A 14,089-nucleotide genomic window follows, 5' to 3' on the forward strand; every position below is an offset into this window, starting at 1 on the left:
GCTCGAAATGCACACATAGAGGACACAAAAATAAATAGAAATAATAGCACAAAGTTACCATTCAGCTCCTCTTGAATAGTGATCTGCGAGTAAAGTAAGCTTTCTCATGGTTCCAGACTCCATCGAATGCCGTCTTAACCCAAGCAAATCTCTTCCGTCACTAAATAATCTTTCAACAGCCACTTCAGAGAAGGGAATTGCAGTTAATCCCGTAGGGATGACTGAGAGGTAATCTGGCTGATAGAATCCTCGTGTCCCACAATGCTCGACTGGGGCTTGTCATGCACGATATTCTCCATCGGCTCATCTCCTTCGTAACCATCATTTAACAATAAATAATCAACCGCTTGCTTTCGGCGGGGTCGCGTCGGAGGATCAGTATTTTCTAAGGATAACTAACAGATCCAGATAGTTCGTTAGGGTTCCGCCTTCCACGCGTTGTCAGGGTAAATTTTTTCACGCCATACCTAAATAGGACTATGATTACTATACGATTACTATACGATTTTGCGGTAGACTATACGGTTACTTTACGATTAGGTTCTGATTTTTGCGATTAACTTTACGAATAATATAAAATATTGACGGTATCGTAATCGTATCCACCTGTTGACTATATGCCGATACTATATCGGCTAATATCTATGTTGCCGATATTTATTCGTAATTTGATCGGCAAGATTTTGAGCTGACGATATAGTATCGTCGCCGATATCGGATCTAGGGCTGCAGGCGGATTGGAGGATATCCGCCAAATCCGCCAATCCGCCAATAGTGCAGATGGCGGATACAAATCCGCCAGGCCCCACTTCGGCGGATATCTTATCCGCTATTTTGGCGGATATGGCGGATACGGCGGATATTGGGTAAATTCTTAGACAGAAATTATGGCAAGGTGTCAAAATCTGTTGCTCAGGGTAACAATGTAAGACTTTAAGTCAACCGATGCCACAATGAGTCGGATGGAATTATATTTTTATTAAATTAAGGAAGCATAAGTTATAACGTGGGTGATAAGCGAGCCGCGCAGACAAGCGAGCCGCGCCTTTTCTACTCGACGTATATCTATCAACTTTGACACGACATTTTTACACAACAAAACATGGAATGCGCTTCTAAAGAACGTAGACTTTTATTAGCCCTCGAAGCTACCCAAAAACGCGCTCAGCTAAGCATTCGACAGGCTGCAACGATCTACAATGTACCCAAATCCACCTTACGCGATCGAATGAACGGGCGACCGTCGCGACGCGACCTTATTCCCAATTCTCGAAAATTTACGGACCTGGAAGAAAATGCTATTCTGGAGCATGTCTTGGACTTAGATTCGCGCGGGTTTCCGCCCAGGCTCGCTGATGTGGAAAATATGGCTAATCTGCTGCTCGCAGAGCGCGACGCGGGATCCGTGGGCAAGCGTTGGGCAATGAACTTCGTCAAACGGCAACCGATGCTTAAAACACACTTTAATCGCGGATACGATTACCAGAGAGCGCTCTGCAAAGATCCTAAGAAGATCGAGGAGTGGTTTGATCTTGTTAGGAATACGAGGGCCAAATACGGGATCGTTGACGCAGATGTTTATAACTTCGACGAGACCGGGTTTATGATTGGCATTATCTCGTCATCCATGATAGTTACACGCGCGGAACGAGTTGGGCGAGCGAAGACGGTCCAACCAGGTAATCGTGAATGGGCCACAGTGATCCAGGGAGTTAATGCAGAAGGGTGGTCTATCCCGCCGTTCATGGTGGTTCAAGGGGCCTACCACCTCGCAAACTGGTACTCGGAGAGCAGCCTTCCGCCAGATTGGGTCATCAAACCTACAGATAATGGCTGGATCGAACAACGAGACAGGCCTTGAATGGATTCGACATTTTGATAGACATACCAACCATCGCAGAAAAGGCGGATATCGATTGTTAGTGATTGACGGCCATACGAGTCACCGTTCGGCGGAGTTCGACCAATTTTGCAAGGAAAGGGATATTACCACAATCTGCATGCCTCCTCCCTCATCCATCTTCTTCAACCGCTAGACGTTGGATGCTTCAGTCCACTGAAACGGGCGTACGGTCGCCAAATCGAGGAGCTCATCAAGTGTCATATTAACCACGTGACAAAGGTCGAATTTCGAGCCGCATTTCGAGCCGCGTTTTTCGAGTATATGAACGAAAAGAATATCAAGGCGGGATTCAGAGGGTCAGGTTTAGTACCTATGGACCCTGAAGTTGTCCTATCCAAATTGGATGTCAAAGTACGGACTCCATCACTTCCGCGTCTTCCTTCCCCCACTGGTAACCCTTGGATCTCTCAGACGCCACACAACCCTATAGAGGCTGTGTCACAATCTGAATTCATCAAAAGTCGCATTGCCAGTCATCAAAATAGCTCACCGACACCAATTTATGATGCTGTCGAACGGCTTGCAAAAGGGACGCAAGCATTAGCTCATACGGTCACGCTCCTCAGCCACCAAGTCCGTACACTTCAAAAGGCAAATGAAACTTTAAGCAAGCGCCGGCGGGCAAAAAGGACTCGAATTATGCTTGGAGGATCACTTGCAGTACAAGACGGGCAAGACTTGATTGCACAAAAAGACGTTGTTGAGCAGCTGGAGCGCGAAACGCGTGAGAGTGGTGGTCGGAAGAAGAGGACAGAGCCAGCTCAACGGCGCTGTGGTAAGTGCGGTAAACCCGGACATAACGCCAGGACTTGCGATGGAGACAAAGAAACGTCTATTATACATAGTTCCGATTAGTTTTAATTGATTGACTTTGTTATTGTGTCGTAATTGGGCTTAAACGTTGGAGGGGCTGTAGAATGTGCTCGACTCGCTTGTCTGCGCGGCTCGCTTATCACCCACGTCATATTATATTTTTATTACAATTATTTTTGCACGCCATCCATCAACATCAACATTCTCATCGTTTCGCCTTTCATGGCGTATCTGCGTACCCCCAGAATATCTCTGCCTATGTTAAACATCTCTTTGGATAGCTGATATATGAAGTCTTATTAAGAGGGATGCAGGGAAAATTTTGGCGGATATCCGCATCCGCTGCAGCCCTGATCGGATCTACAGATATCGGCAAATCGGCAAACTGTCAATAGCCCTAAGGTCAGCCAACGTAGACTGGCGCGAAAACACCGGTATTCCAGCATGCTGGTTGAAGACCGCCAGTCAACCTTCTCAACCTAGTAAAGGTGACAACGGCGTACTTGAAACCCAGAGTGGCTAATGGCATCTTACCAACGCGCTTTGACCACGTGTGGGGAGGGCAATTTTGCCGAGGGCTTGTGAAACTTTGCACACCGGACAGCGAGTCTAAAGGTCATACACCTCAGCCGCGTCGTCAAGGAGGCAACGGCGCAAGTCCTCAACGTGCAGCTGTCAATGAACTGGTCCTTTTACTGTAATGCACCGACATTTGTTTAATTACACACACGTAGACAGACCTCCTTTCCTGACAAGAGACTACGCTGTTCAAGCCGTGCCATGCCAGGCCTTGGACAGGCCGGTTTGGCACTCCCTTAGTTCTCGACCCAATACTTCACTTCTCTGCTACAGATCCAACAGCGATCCTGATCTGTTCAGAGTCTCTTGAGATGATCCACTCCGATCTGATTTAACCCTGCCCATCATGGATGGCCAAGTCTCCGCAGGGAGCCGACCACAATTTATCCATCGTCAATGACCCTGGCACCGTTGGAGAAGGAGCCGCGCGCGTCCAGGTAAGGAAAAGCAAGTCGAGTTTCGCCGTTGTCGATGTCCTACGAAGAAATTGCGGTCTGAGCATACCTGATGCAAATGCCAGCCCATACACTACAGTCTACTAAACATTCAGTCCTTTTAATCCAAAGGTCGCTTGTACGATTTAGGAAAGCTGCATTCTTCTTTATCTATTTTGGCTTTGTAAATGGCTTCGCGGTCGTGCATAAGTGCCAGCATAAAAATAAATTTGCGATTGTTGTTGAGTTCTTCAAAGTCCAAATTGTTGAGTCCAGTGCTCTAGTCGGGCCAGAAGATGCCGGCTCTTTTTCCCGATGTCAGTATCGCAAACCCAGAGCAAAACTCCCGTATTTTTCTACCATATATCTCAAGATCCTCAAGATAGTTATGTGGCTCGACATTAGAAAAACACACTTAGCCTTAATCTCGCATGGAATATCCATTCACTCTCCCAGCTTACAAAAACAGGACATTCACTCGTATGCTCCCTTTCATCTCTTCATTTCTAACCTCTTATCTACCACGGTAATTGGAGAGGGGTAGGCAGATCTTTCCCCAACACTACCTCGGCTGTGCCAATGTCCCTATACGAAGGTACAAACTGTTAGAGATTGATTTATTATATCTTGCGTCCTTTCTCTTGGAAAAGAACCTGCAGATTCTGGACCCGCTTCACAAAACTTTCGCGCATGCGACATACCTCGGACCTCTCGGAGCCCAGTATTGACCCGTCTTGTTAAGATCAAAGTCTTCGATGAAAGATGCGAGCGACTCAGCCGATTCATCGGGTGTCACAGCTGTGCAAAATCAAGGCATTAGCTAAAAAAAACGCATCCCCAATTTCCTGACCGCTCTATCCCCCCAAATCGTCCAGTCCGAAAATCTTATATGTAACATACCTCCCCCACCATCCCAATACTTGTCAAACCCCACACTCCTCGTCATATCCGTCCGCATAAACCCCGGGTGCACCAATCCCACAGCAATACCTTTCTCCCTAAGATCCAAACTGAGCAGTTTGCCAACCATATTCAGCGCCGCCTTGCTGGCATGGTGGCCATAGTTGCCTCCGCCCTCCTTCTCGTGGCGCAGTGTGATGCTTCCGCTCTCGCTGCTGACGAGGATCACTTTGCTCCCCTGGCCCAGGAGGCCTGCCTTCACGAGGTGGTGGACAATGAAGACGGGCCCGATGGCGGAAGTGGTGTACATTTTGAGTTCCTTTTCCCAGTCTGGGTCGTCGAACGTCTCAAAGCCGAAGTATCCGGCTGAGATGATGGCCGTGGATAGTTTCGTCGATGACGGGAGTTGCGAGATGAGTTTCTGACCCACGTCGGGAGACGCGACGTCGATGTCCACGAGCCAGTTTGCGTCCTTGCAGCTGGAACTGGGGCTACTGGGAGGAGTGTTGGACCGTGTCGTTGCGAAGACGGTGGTAGATGGTTTGGATGCATATAGATTGGTGAGAGAGGCTCCTAAGCCTCTCGTTGCGCCGAGGATGAGGACGCTGGTTGTCATCTTCGCTTGAGCAACCCTGAAGCCCTGAATGTGCAAGTATTAATTTTACTTATTTAGATATTTTCGTCGAAACGCGATAAATTTCTGATGAGCATAAGGAGATCGAGTCGGAAACAGCCGAGGGGGTGGACACTGAAATACGTGCCAGTTGCTACTTCACAGCAATCGCAAATGCAAATGACGTATGAGAATTACCCGGCATCACACTTATCATTCTCCTTCGGCACTTTTAAATTGGCTCTCATCACGACGTCCATGCGGTATTCAATCAATTCTCACAAACATGGTTAGCAAGATTCTCAACAAATATCAAATTCCGAGCCGATACTGAACCTATCCATATTTATAGGTAGAAACGCGCGCTGGCTTTAAACGTAAACGCTCATCTACATGCGATTATCAGTATGGAGCAGACAAGAGAATGCAGCATCGCAGGCCGACTGTTCCTAGCATTCTTAATACTATTCAGGCAACACAGAGCTATAACAAACTAGTTGCCCCGACGCAAAAAGGGTCGTCTACGTCTCCACGAGCCCAACCTTTGACGTCTTCTCGTGCTCCGATCTTCACCATTGGCCACGGCACACGCACGCTCTCCACACTTATTGATCTCCTCCAATCCGCGTATATCACCAAACTCGTGGACGTTCGGTCAATCCCGCGCTCCCGTACAAACCCTCAATTCAATCACGATGCTCTATCCTCGTCTAAGGAATTACAGGAAGTTCACATTGACTATATCTGGCTTGGTTTCGCACTCGGAGGCCGCCGTAGCGCCCTGCAACCAAGTGTCGAGCGACACACCGCTATTCGTGTTTCAGCGTTCAGGAATTACGCAGGCTACATGAGCACTCCAACTTTTCGGGAGGGTTTGGAAGAGCTGATCGCATTGGCGGATAAAATGCAGAGCGACGGAAGCGGAGGGGTGGCGATTATGTGCAGTGAGACGCTGTGGTGGCGTTGTCATCGGCGGATGATTGCGGATGCGCTGGTAGTGGCAAAGCGGGATGTACAGCATTTGGGGCTCAACAAAGGAGCGCCGACAAAGCATGTGTTATGGAACATTGCAAGGATTGATGATGATGGAGGCTTGATCTATGATGTCAGGTGTGACACTGGTTAAGCCCAAAGCTTGTCTTTATTCATAGCGACCCCTAAATCAACACATACTTTTACTATTCCCTAACCTATAGGGTCAGACTTAAAGGAAGATCATCGCCGTGGCTCTACTCACGCGCCTCTCTTTGTACCCCACACTCGCTTACTGAAGATTAGCTCGTCAGCCACCTTCATCAGCGTCGAGTTCTCATGAAATGGATAGATGATTATAGATGATTTGCAGTAATTAAATCCGCTACCTTGTTGCGACCTTTAGAGCGTCTGCAAAAAACAGAGCACATAATCACTATATGAGGAGGATACAGTTGATATTTCAACAGGAAAGATACTCTCCCAATGGAACACCAACAAGAGGCAGCGGCATTCGGACGCCTGGAATAGGATTTTTGCTACTGCTGTCGATGCTTACATGAAATGCAGCCCCCGGTGCGAGAGCCCATGAGAGACCACGACTCCCGGTCCTGTCTTTTGATTGACTCGCATAGAATGTGAATAGCTGAAACATTTCACATAAGGCCAACTAATTCCCATAGGTGCCCAATATATTCTATTGGGCGATGATCGCGGGGATACGCGACAGGAAGGTGTCGACATTGTCGACGAATGTTTTGGTAGAGTCCATGGGGAATAGTAGATAGCTAGTCTGGAAGCGATATTGTGATGATGCACCAGCCGATTATACTGGTTGGCAATCGTTATTCATTTATACAACATTTAACTCCGCCACCTCCTATGTAATCTCCTTCGTCCTATCTTATTTCCTTTATCCTATCATATGGCCTATCTTATATCCTTACATATTCAACTGTATCAAGCTGAAATTCCCCGGACAATCTGGACTCTTATAGTGACCCTGAATGATGGCCGGCGTGGTTAGGGTTGCGTGACCAGTCTTATACAAGAATATGGGCACGCATCGGACTTTAACGACCTTGACCCTCCCCCTTTAATTCATTGCCACAATTGTGCTAATTCAAAACTATACTATATTTCATCCAACCAAGGGAGCATCTTGAAACCCGAACGAAAATCCTCACTTTGTTCGGGGTTGACGCGTGGCACGCGCTATCCGGCAAAACCCTAACCCTGAGCCTGCCGGAATTCAGTCACGAGCACTGTGGAAGTCCGTTTGAGTTTGTATTTTGAACTTTGACTTGTGGTTGTATCTCGAACGTTGACACCTTATATAGCTGACTACACAAGATTCTATGAGCGATCTATCGATCCTCTTCAGCGCTCACTAGCTTATGTCTGCTCTGAGTAATGGTCTGGTCCCGTATTTCTCAAGTTCTATCATTGACCGTTCGAGAATCAAGTTCTTGAACTTGTGAACTTGATTGATTTCGGTTGCAGTAGCTGTGCCAAGTCATAATTCAAGAATGTCTGATAGGGAGTTGGATCTGGGAACCAAGCCTCTACAAGATGAGGTAATCTCGGAGCTGACAAGACCAATCTCCTTCAATGGCAAGTTAGAGCAATACTGTTATCCACGGCCGTCTGAGAAGAACGGCCGAACCCCATTCGCGCAAGATCTAACGCCAACCATGCGTTCGGCAACCAAACGTATGTTTGAAGAAGTTCATACCCATCGCGTGACACGCTCGTCGAAGAGCCGGTATTTCTCAGCCGCAAGCTCAGTTGTATCGTCACCACGGAAAGGAAGATCTACGGCATCATCACCTGGGCTCCGGAACAATGGGAATGTCGCCACCGGGTCCAGCCTACCCAACAATCTTCGCGACTCCATCCCTCACAATCTCATCCTTCTTCTTGTCGGTCTGAACCCGGGGATCATGACAGGTGTCACAGGGTGGGCCTATGCCCATCCCTCAAATCTATACTGGAAATTGCTTCATTCTTCTGCTATCACGTCGATCCGTCATCCGCCGAGCGACACCTATCGCCTCCCAGAACTTTATTCTGTTGGAAACACGAACATCGTTTCCCGCCCCACAAAGAACGGTGGCCAGCTTTCCCGTCGGGAAATGGATGATGGGGTCCCGATCCTTGAGCAGAAGGTTCGGGAGAAGAAGCCGGAGGCCGTTGCCATTGTGGGTAAGAGTATCTGGGAGAGCATATGGAGAGTGAGGAAAGGGAGGGCGATCCTTAAGGAAGAGTTTCACTATGGGTGGCAAGACGAGAGTGAGAATATGGGGAGGATAAATGGTCGAGTGGGAAATGAAGCGGAATGGAAAGGCGCAAGAGTGTTTGTGACCACGACTACGAGCGGATTGGCGGCTGGGATGAGGCCTGAGGAGAAAGAAGCTGTCTGGAAGGTTCTTGGTAGTTGGGTTAAGGAGAGGCGGGAGCAAAGGAAGAGGGTTGAAGAAGAGCGAGGACTAAGTATTGATGAAATCGGGTGAAATGAATCCCTGATTGACGTATCCAGTAGGATAAGTTGCAAACCTCTCGTATGCTGGCCTCATAGAAGAAGGACCGCTGTTTTGCGATTTGCCCAATTTCGTTTCCATCACTTTCTTTCATCAAAAGCTTGTGACCTAACTTTGTCGGATAATCAAATCTGCTGTCTACAATATGCTCTTTGACCAATTAACACGGTAGCGCTTTACAACAGGCGATTGGGGAAGGAGGTGTGTTGAGCAGTGCGCCGGTCATTCGTGAGTTCAGACAGGTTGACCCGCGTAGCTATGCGGCTTCCAAATATGGACCCGTGAGTGACCGATTTCGTCTAATCAGTCCCGCTAAGTGTAAGCAGCCTGCATGCTCCGGACGCCATTGCGCATCCTCTAATAATTTTAATAATAAGACTGAGGCTCTAAGCCCGGGCCGCCTCAAAACACATAATCAGCAGGCTGAATAACTGCTCCGACAAGGTCCTTGTACATTTCCTGTGGTGATACTTCGCTCTGCAGGTACTCAAATTCCGATTTGATGCGTTCCTTTCTACGCTAATCCGATTTCCATTATAGAAGCTAAACGTGGACCGACTGATGATCCTCCAGGAAAGGCATAACGGTACTTACACGCCGCCAGTACCGCTCGTACATATTTCACAACAAGTCGAAATGCTTGGTCCAGAAGATGACTGGACTGGGTTATCCAGCGCTGCAGAGCGAAAGAGGCTGCAGAACCGATTGAATCAGAGAGCTTACAGTGAGTACTGATGATTGTCATACCGCGCCGCTTTTGTCAGCAGCTTCGAAAGATTGCCGGCTAATATAGATTGCGAGCAGGAAGACGCAAGAAGGTTCAGTCACACCGAAACCATAGTTCTGAAGCTGCCCCGCCGAACAGTTCGTCGAAGTCAAAATTATGGCATGGTCATGATTGCACAGCCGGTGGTGCAACCGAAGGGTGTAGACTTAGAGCGGAATCGGAACCCACAAATCGAACCATTGAGTGGACGTGTGCAGTCAAATATGCGGCCCCAAATTTGCAGCTCGATTCCCCAAAAATCAACCGCCCTGCTGGGTGCTGCAATTCGAATTTGGCAGATATCCCGAAAATATCCACTCACTTTCAGGAATGTTATATGCTCGGCTCTCCAAAAGCCGATCATCTCCTTACACTAGTTAAGTTCAATGTCTTCCGAGCTATGATGAGAAATTTTTTTACTCTTGGTTTGACAATGGAGTGCATGCATGATGAAGCAGTGTCGCCGTTCAGTATCATGAATCCTGGACGTCTTGACCCCTCGGTACCGCAGAGCCTTCGCCCAACTGTCCTGCAGCTCACCATTCCCCATCATCCTTGGCTAGATATGTTCCCCATACCTACGATGAGGGATAATCTAGTGAGAGCAGGCGACTTGTTTGACGACGAACAACTTTGCATCGATATCATGAAATATTGTGGCGCAAGTCCTGAAAGGACCGGTCTTATAGTCTGGGGCGATCCGTGGGATCCCTATGGCTGGGAAGTCACGGAAGCGTTCGTGAAGAATTGGGGCTGGGTTATCAAGGGCTGCCATGAGATATTCGAATCAACGAACTACTGGCGGGCTCAACGTGGTGAAGAGCCGTTGTACTTCAGCTTGCTATGACCAAATTTTACGTTACTGTTCCGGAATGGCATCTTGAATTTCGAAACTTCTACGTTGTTATTGACGAGTTGATACTTTCATTACCAAATAGTATTGGAGTACGGAGAATACTATCGACAAATTTAAAGGGAACACTGATCCCCCTTGGATAGTGTATTCATTAATAAATGACTCTGAACGTACTCTCCAGTCAAGTGTGAGGATCAACTCGGCCGTCGGCTGCCTTACCAGCAGTCCTCAAATTTACGGCGAGCAATCCTGAACGCGAATACTACCTCGCGGCGGTCTCAAACTCCGTTGAATGGAAATTTATTAACTGCGATCTGGGAAAGTTCTACAAATGTCTCGGTCCCATTATGTGGATGGTGTGCGTTGCTGCTCGATTATCCATGGTGCATTCTTTTACGATGAAGGCAATGTTGAGCGGTGACATTGCTGTCTTAGTGAGGACTCTATCGGAAATGGGACAGTACTAGAGGTTCGCCCGAATGTATTCAGATTTATTTGTCATCGAAGGAGGCTGGCTAAGTAAGGTTTGGAAGGCTGATTTCAATATTGTTGCAAATGGTCATCCAGGGCCAACTTCAGGGGAAAATAATAAACGTCTCATCTCGTACAGTTTCCTTCGTATTCCACGGAGAACAAGGAACCCATCGATCCTCGCTCGTTCCGCCTAGTGCAGTCGGGCCAGCTTCGTAACGAAGATCCACTGTCAGAGGGCGTTCTTGGTTTACTCAAAGGAGAGAAGATTAAAAATTTGCTAATAAATGCAGATGTCAGTGGTAGGGATAAAAAAGCAAACGGAGACAAAGAACGCGGGCGCAACGACAGCCTGTGATCTTTTCCTCGCCTGCGCTGTTCAAACCGAACAACGAACCCTGTCTACCCTAACCGCATCTTCTTTGTAGCTGACTGGAATTCCTCTCGGCTTCTCACAGGGACACCACCCACTTCCCCCAGCAGTAAGCCACAATTCGCCGATCCCCACGCGCGGCCGCACTTTAAAAACTGGCGATTCTGTTGTCACTTCTCTGTCACTTTCTGTCACTTTCATACCACTCGTCTTTGAATAATACCGCCACATCGCAACACTGACCAAAAATTGCTACTGCTCCAACGTCAGCCACCATTCCCATCGAGGAATTTCGTACAAAGCTCCAAGAAGCAGTCGAAGCGCGCAGTGTAAGTTATCAAGCATCAAAGTCTTTATTTTTAGATTTGAGGATGATGCCACTGGCGCTGATGAAGATGCTGTCACGTTTTCCAATTGTATGAAGGACGTGTTTGGGATCGATGATGTTGAGGACTTTGCTATAGAAAAGACTTCCAAATTTGCTGGATTTGATGTCCACGAATGGATCATAGCTAATCTTGAGCGGCTTCTACAAGCCAGATCTCTACTGATCATCACCTATATCGGTCATGGCGTCATTGACATCGAATCAAAGAGGTTACAGCTTATTTCGGAGAACGGAAGTCAGAGGATGCTTTGAAGCGCGATCCATGACTATTTTCTAACGTCTACGAATGATTTCACCCAAAATATGGATGTCTTAGCCGTGCTTGATAGTTGCTATGCTGGCTCCGCAGTTCGTGCAGTCACCAACAGGTCCGTCCAGCTGCTCGCCAGTTGCGATGAGCGTCATACAGTTCGCTCGCGGAAAGGTTGTGTGACTTTCACACAATGCTTCGCAACGCGGCGTTCGCACTAAAGAATGTTGGAAACTTATCCGTTAGTGTTGAGAGCCTCTTCGGTGAACTGCAACGGTCGAAGCCGCGTAAAGCTCCGGAAGCCGCCCACAAGTGTGGTTTGGTAAGCGCGAGAATGGACGACAGGATCGTTGAGGCGGAGTCCAAAAACTCCATGTTTATATTGACTTGTAATGTGGTGGTGTTGCAATAAATGTTAATTGTGGTACTGTTGGTGGAGTGTGATCCGTTCGCTTGTGAATTACGTTATTCGTATTCGTAGTCGACGTTCCGAATTTTATTTGTTACGAATAAAGCTATTTCTGCGAATACAAATAACGAATACGAATAGAGGAAAATGGTATTCGTGTCTACCCCTACAATACCGTGCGATGTGCTTACTCTCGAATGCCGGCAGACTGTAAAGGCGACAGGCTGACAAGTTACAATGATTAGGAGCCGAGGATGGCTGCCCAACCAATCCTGTCAAAGCTTAATCTTAATCTAAAGAAATCTGTTGAATGATAAGATGTCTTCCTACTAAGTCGCGCTTAAGCGCGTAGCAAGATTAAAGTTTTAGCGCTTCCTGAACCCTCGCCCAAGTCCAGGTGTCCGTCATAACAGTCTGCAACCGGCATTCTTGCGTGGTTAGCGCCTAAGCGCTAACTGTAAATGGGTAAGCCTGCTGGCAAGAAATGCTTTGTACCTCGTGTTCAATTTCATTTCCTTGGTTTATAGTTTGTTAGACATGACGCCTTGTTGGACGCTTGGTCAGGGAATCACTCAAGCAAGCATTAAAGCACAACGTATTAATGAGCCTCGCAATCTGACCAGCCTATGTTAGGAATAAAAGTCCTCGTCGTTCTTTATCATTGGCTTCATACTGCAGATCTAGACTGAAACGGAGCAGTGGGGATTCTTACAACCTTGGAGCTAAATTTTTCTCTTATCAAGCTTTTCTGCTTACCAATATAATACTGTTAGCTGAGGAAATCCACTTCGAAGCTACAATGGAATACTATTGTAGTTGGTCGGAATCAAGTTCTGGCCGCGCATATCTAAGAGACTGATGCTGCCCGTGGCTGGCACAGAACACCAAAACGCTACAGCTTTTCTATTGCATAAAAATTGTTTTTCTACAGCAAGCTAGGCGCCCTACAATTATTCATGAACACTGAATTCTGGCGTGCTAAAGTGGATTATCAGTACAATGGTAGTAATTAACGCGACTCAGGGATGTTTGGATAATCCAGGATGCGGACGTTATAGTATGAAGTTGACCGCTCGGATGGATGCCAGTGAGCCTAACCCTAACCCTGAAAACCTTAGTGCATGCGTCTCACTTTGACATACCAAGTACAGCAGAACTGATGAGCGCCGTCAGTCATTTCGTCAGGGTACGCAGCGCATCAGTTAATAATTGCGCCATAGTGGAAAAATGTGACGCCCTAGGTCCACCATCACCGAACTCAACGAAATGCTGCGACCAGTTCAACAAAGTGATATATCCGGTCGCATTCACGATCTGAAGATTTCACTTTGTCAAATTATGTTCTCTAGAATTCATCCTATAGATCAAATCGTACATGTGCACAGCTAACCCTTATACATCAGCACATGGTAGAACGTGGTACAGGAACTAAACTAAGGAACGTGTTTGAATGAGTAGATCAGACTGCACCATTATTCCTAAGCCAAGGACCGTGTGGCATTGAGGAACCTTATACGATTGTCGTCAAATGAGTACCAAGTCTAATGAGGGATGCTTGGCTTGAACCCTATGATTCTCCTAAATCAGCTGATACTGTACTCGATGCGGGATCGCCTCTGAGCGATCATAGGGCTTGGAAGTCTTCTTCTCGCCTTGGCCGGAACTTGATAGCTGAATCGGGTCAAAGTATAGTCCAAGGTGTCAATAGAAAATTCGCCGTGCGTTGGAGAACTCCGTTCTAAATGACGAGCGCAGCGGTGATAAATACAGAAAAACTTTCAGATAACCTTAATGTGTACTTTAACTATCCTAGTCCCAAAGA

At 47.3% G+C, this 14,089-nt stretch overlaps 5 protein-coding genes across 5 annotated transcripts; 4 read left to right on the top strand and 1 right to left on the bottom strand.

Moving 5' to 3' along the window:
* Window positions 1-3,869: 3,869 nt before the first annotated feature.
* POJ06DRAFT_262048 (uncharacterized protein) lies at window positions 3,870-5,371 on the bottom strand. Its single transcript, XM_056188698.1, has 3 exons — window positions 4,630-5,371; window positions 4,431-4,527; window positions 3,870-4,314 (listed from the first exon to the last, which is right to left on the bottom strand). Exons 1-3 carry the CDS (start codon window positions 5,243-5,245, stop codon window positions 4,248-4,250), a joined length of 780 nt encoding a protein of 259 aa, XP_056040399.1. The 5' UTR covers window positions 5,246-5,371; the 3' UTR covers window positions 3,870-4,247.
* POJ06DRAFT_36593 (uncharacterized protein) lies at window positions 5,338-6,523 on the top strand. Its single transcript, XM_056190940.1, has 2 exons — window positions 5,338-5,531; window positions 5,595-6,523. Exons 1-2 carry the CDS (start codon window positions 5,430-5,432, stop codon window positions 6,366-6,368), a joined length of 876 nt encoding a protein of 291 aa, XP_056040400.1. The 5' UTR covers window positions 5,338-5,429; the 3' UTR covers window positions 6,369-6,523.
* Window positions 6,524-7,542: 1,019 nt separating this feature from the next.
* On the top strand, window positions 7,543-8,896 carry POJ06DRAFT_262056 (uracil-DNA glycosylase-like protein). The gene has a single exon (XM_056188699.1). It carries the CDS (start codon window positions 7,744-7,746, stop codon window positions 8,725-8,727), a length of 984 nt encoding a protein of 327 aa, XP_056040401.1. The 5' UTR covers window positions 7,543-7,743; the 3' UTR covers window positions 8,728-8,896.
* A 396-nt stretch (window positions 8,897-9,292) lies between these two features.
* Window positions 9,293-10,498, top strand: POJ06DRAFT_36600 (uncharacterized protein). Its single transcript, XM_056190941.1, has 2 exons — window positions 9,293-9,478; window positions 9,559-10,498. Exons 1-2 carry the CDS (start codon window positions 9,316-9,318, stop codon window positions 10,365-10,367), a joined length of 972 nt encoding a protein of 323 aa, XP_056040402.1. The 5' UTR covers window positions 9,293-9,315; the 3' UTR covers window positions 10,368-10,498.
* A 357-nt stretch (window positions 10,499-10,855) lies between these two features.
* Window positions 10,856-11,860, top strand: POJ06DRAFT_240984 (uncharacterized protein; the record flags this gene model as incomplete). The annotated part of the gene is made up of 5 exons (XM_056186112.1): window positions 10,856-10,900; window positions 10,987-11,142; window positions 11,276-11,329; window positions 11,491-11,549; window positions 11,584-11,860. 5 exons carry the CDS (start codon window positions 10,856-10,858, stop codon window positions 11,858-11,860), a joined length of 591 nt encoding a protein of 196 aa, XP_056040403.1.
* Window positions 11,861-14,089: the final 2,229 nt, after the last annotated feature.

This window comes from Lipomyces tetrasporus (genome assembly GCF_029532465.1).
Source record: "Lipomyces tetrasporus strain NRRL Y-64009 chromosome Unknown POJ06scaffold_12, whole genome shotgun sequence".
Lineage (NCBI taxonomy): Eukaryota > Fungi > Ascomycota > Lipomycetes > Lipomycetales > Lipomycetaceae > Lipomyces > Lipomyces tetrasporus.

What these genes read in the sequence shown, in the direction of transcription:
- POJ06DRAFT_36600 (XM_056190941.1), top strand. Translation starts at nt 9,316, where the DNA reads ATGATCCTCCAGGAAAGGCATAACGGTACTTACACGCCGCCAGTACCG. An exon ending in ATTGAATCAGAGAGCTTACA is followed by an intron (nt 9,479 to 9,558) that starts GTGAGTACTGAT and finishes GATTGCGAGCAG; the next exon opens with GAAGACGCAAGAAGGTTCAG.
- POJ06DRAFT_262048 (XM_056188698.1), bottom strand. Translation starts at nt 5,245, where the DNA reads ATGACAACCAGCGTCCTCATCCTCGGCGCAACGAGAGGCTTAGGAGCC. An exon ending in GTATTGGGATGGTGGGGGAG is followed by an intron (nt 4,528 to 4,629) that starts GTATGTTACATA and finishes GATTTTGCACAG; the next exon opens with CTGTGACACCCGATGAATCG. An exon ending in TGGGCTCCGAGAGGTCCGAG is followed by an intron (nt 4,315 to 4,430) that starts GTATGTCGCATG and finishes ACCTTCGTATAG; the next exon opens with GGACATTGGCACAGCCGAGG.
- POJ06DRAFT_36593 (XM_056190940.1), top strand. Translation starts at nt 5,430, where the DNA reads ATGAGAATTACCCGGCATCACACTTATCATTCTCCTTCGGCACTTTTA. An exon ending in AATCAATTCTCACAAACATG is followed by an intron (nt 5,532 to 5,594) that starts GTTAGCAAGATT and finishes CCATATTTATAG; the next exon opens with GTAGAAACGCGCGCTGGCTT.
- POJ06DRAFT_262056 (XM_056188699.1), top strand. Translation starts at nt 7,744, where the DNA reads ATGTCTGATAGGGAGTTGGATCTGGGAACCAAGCCTCTACAAGATGAG.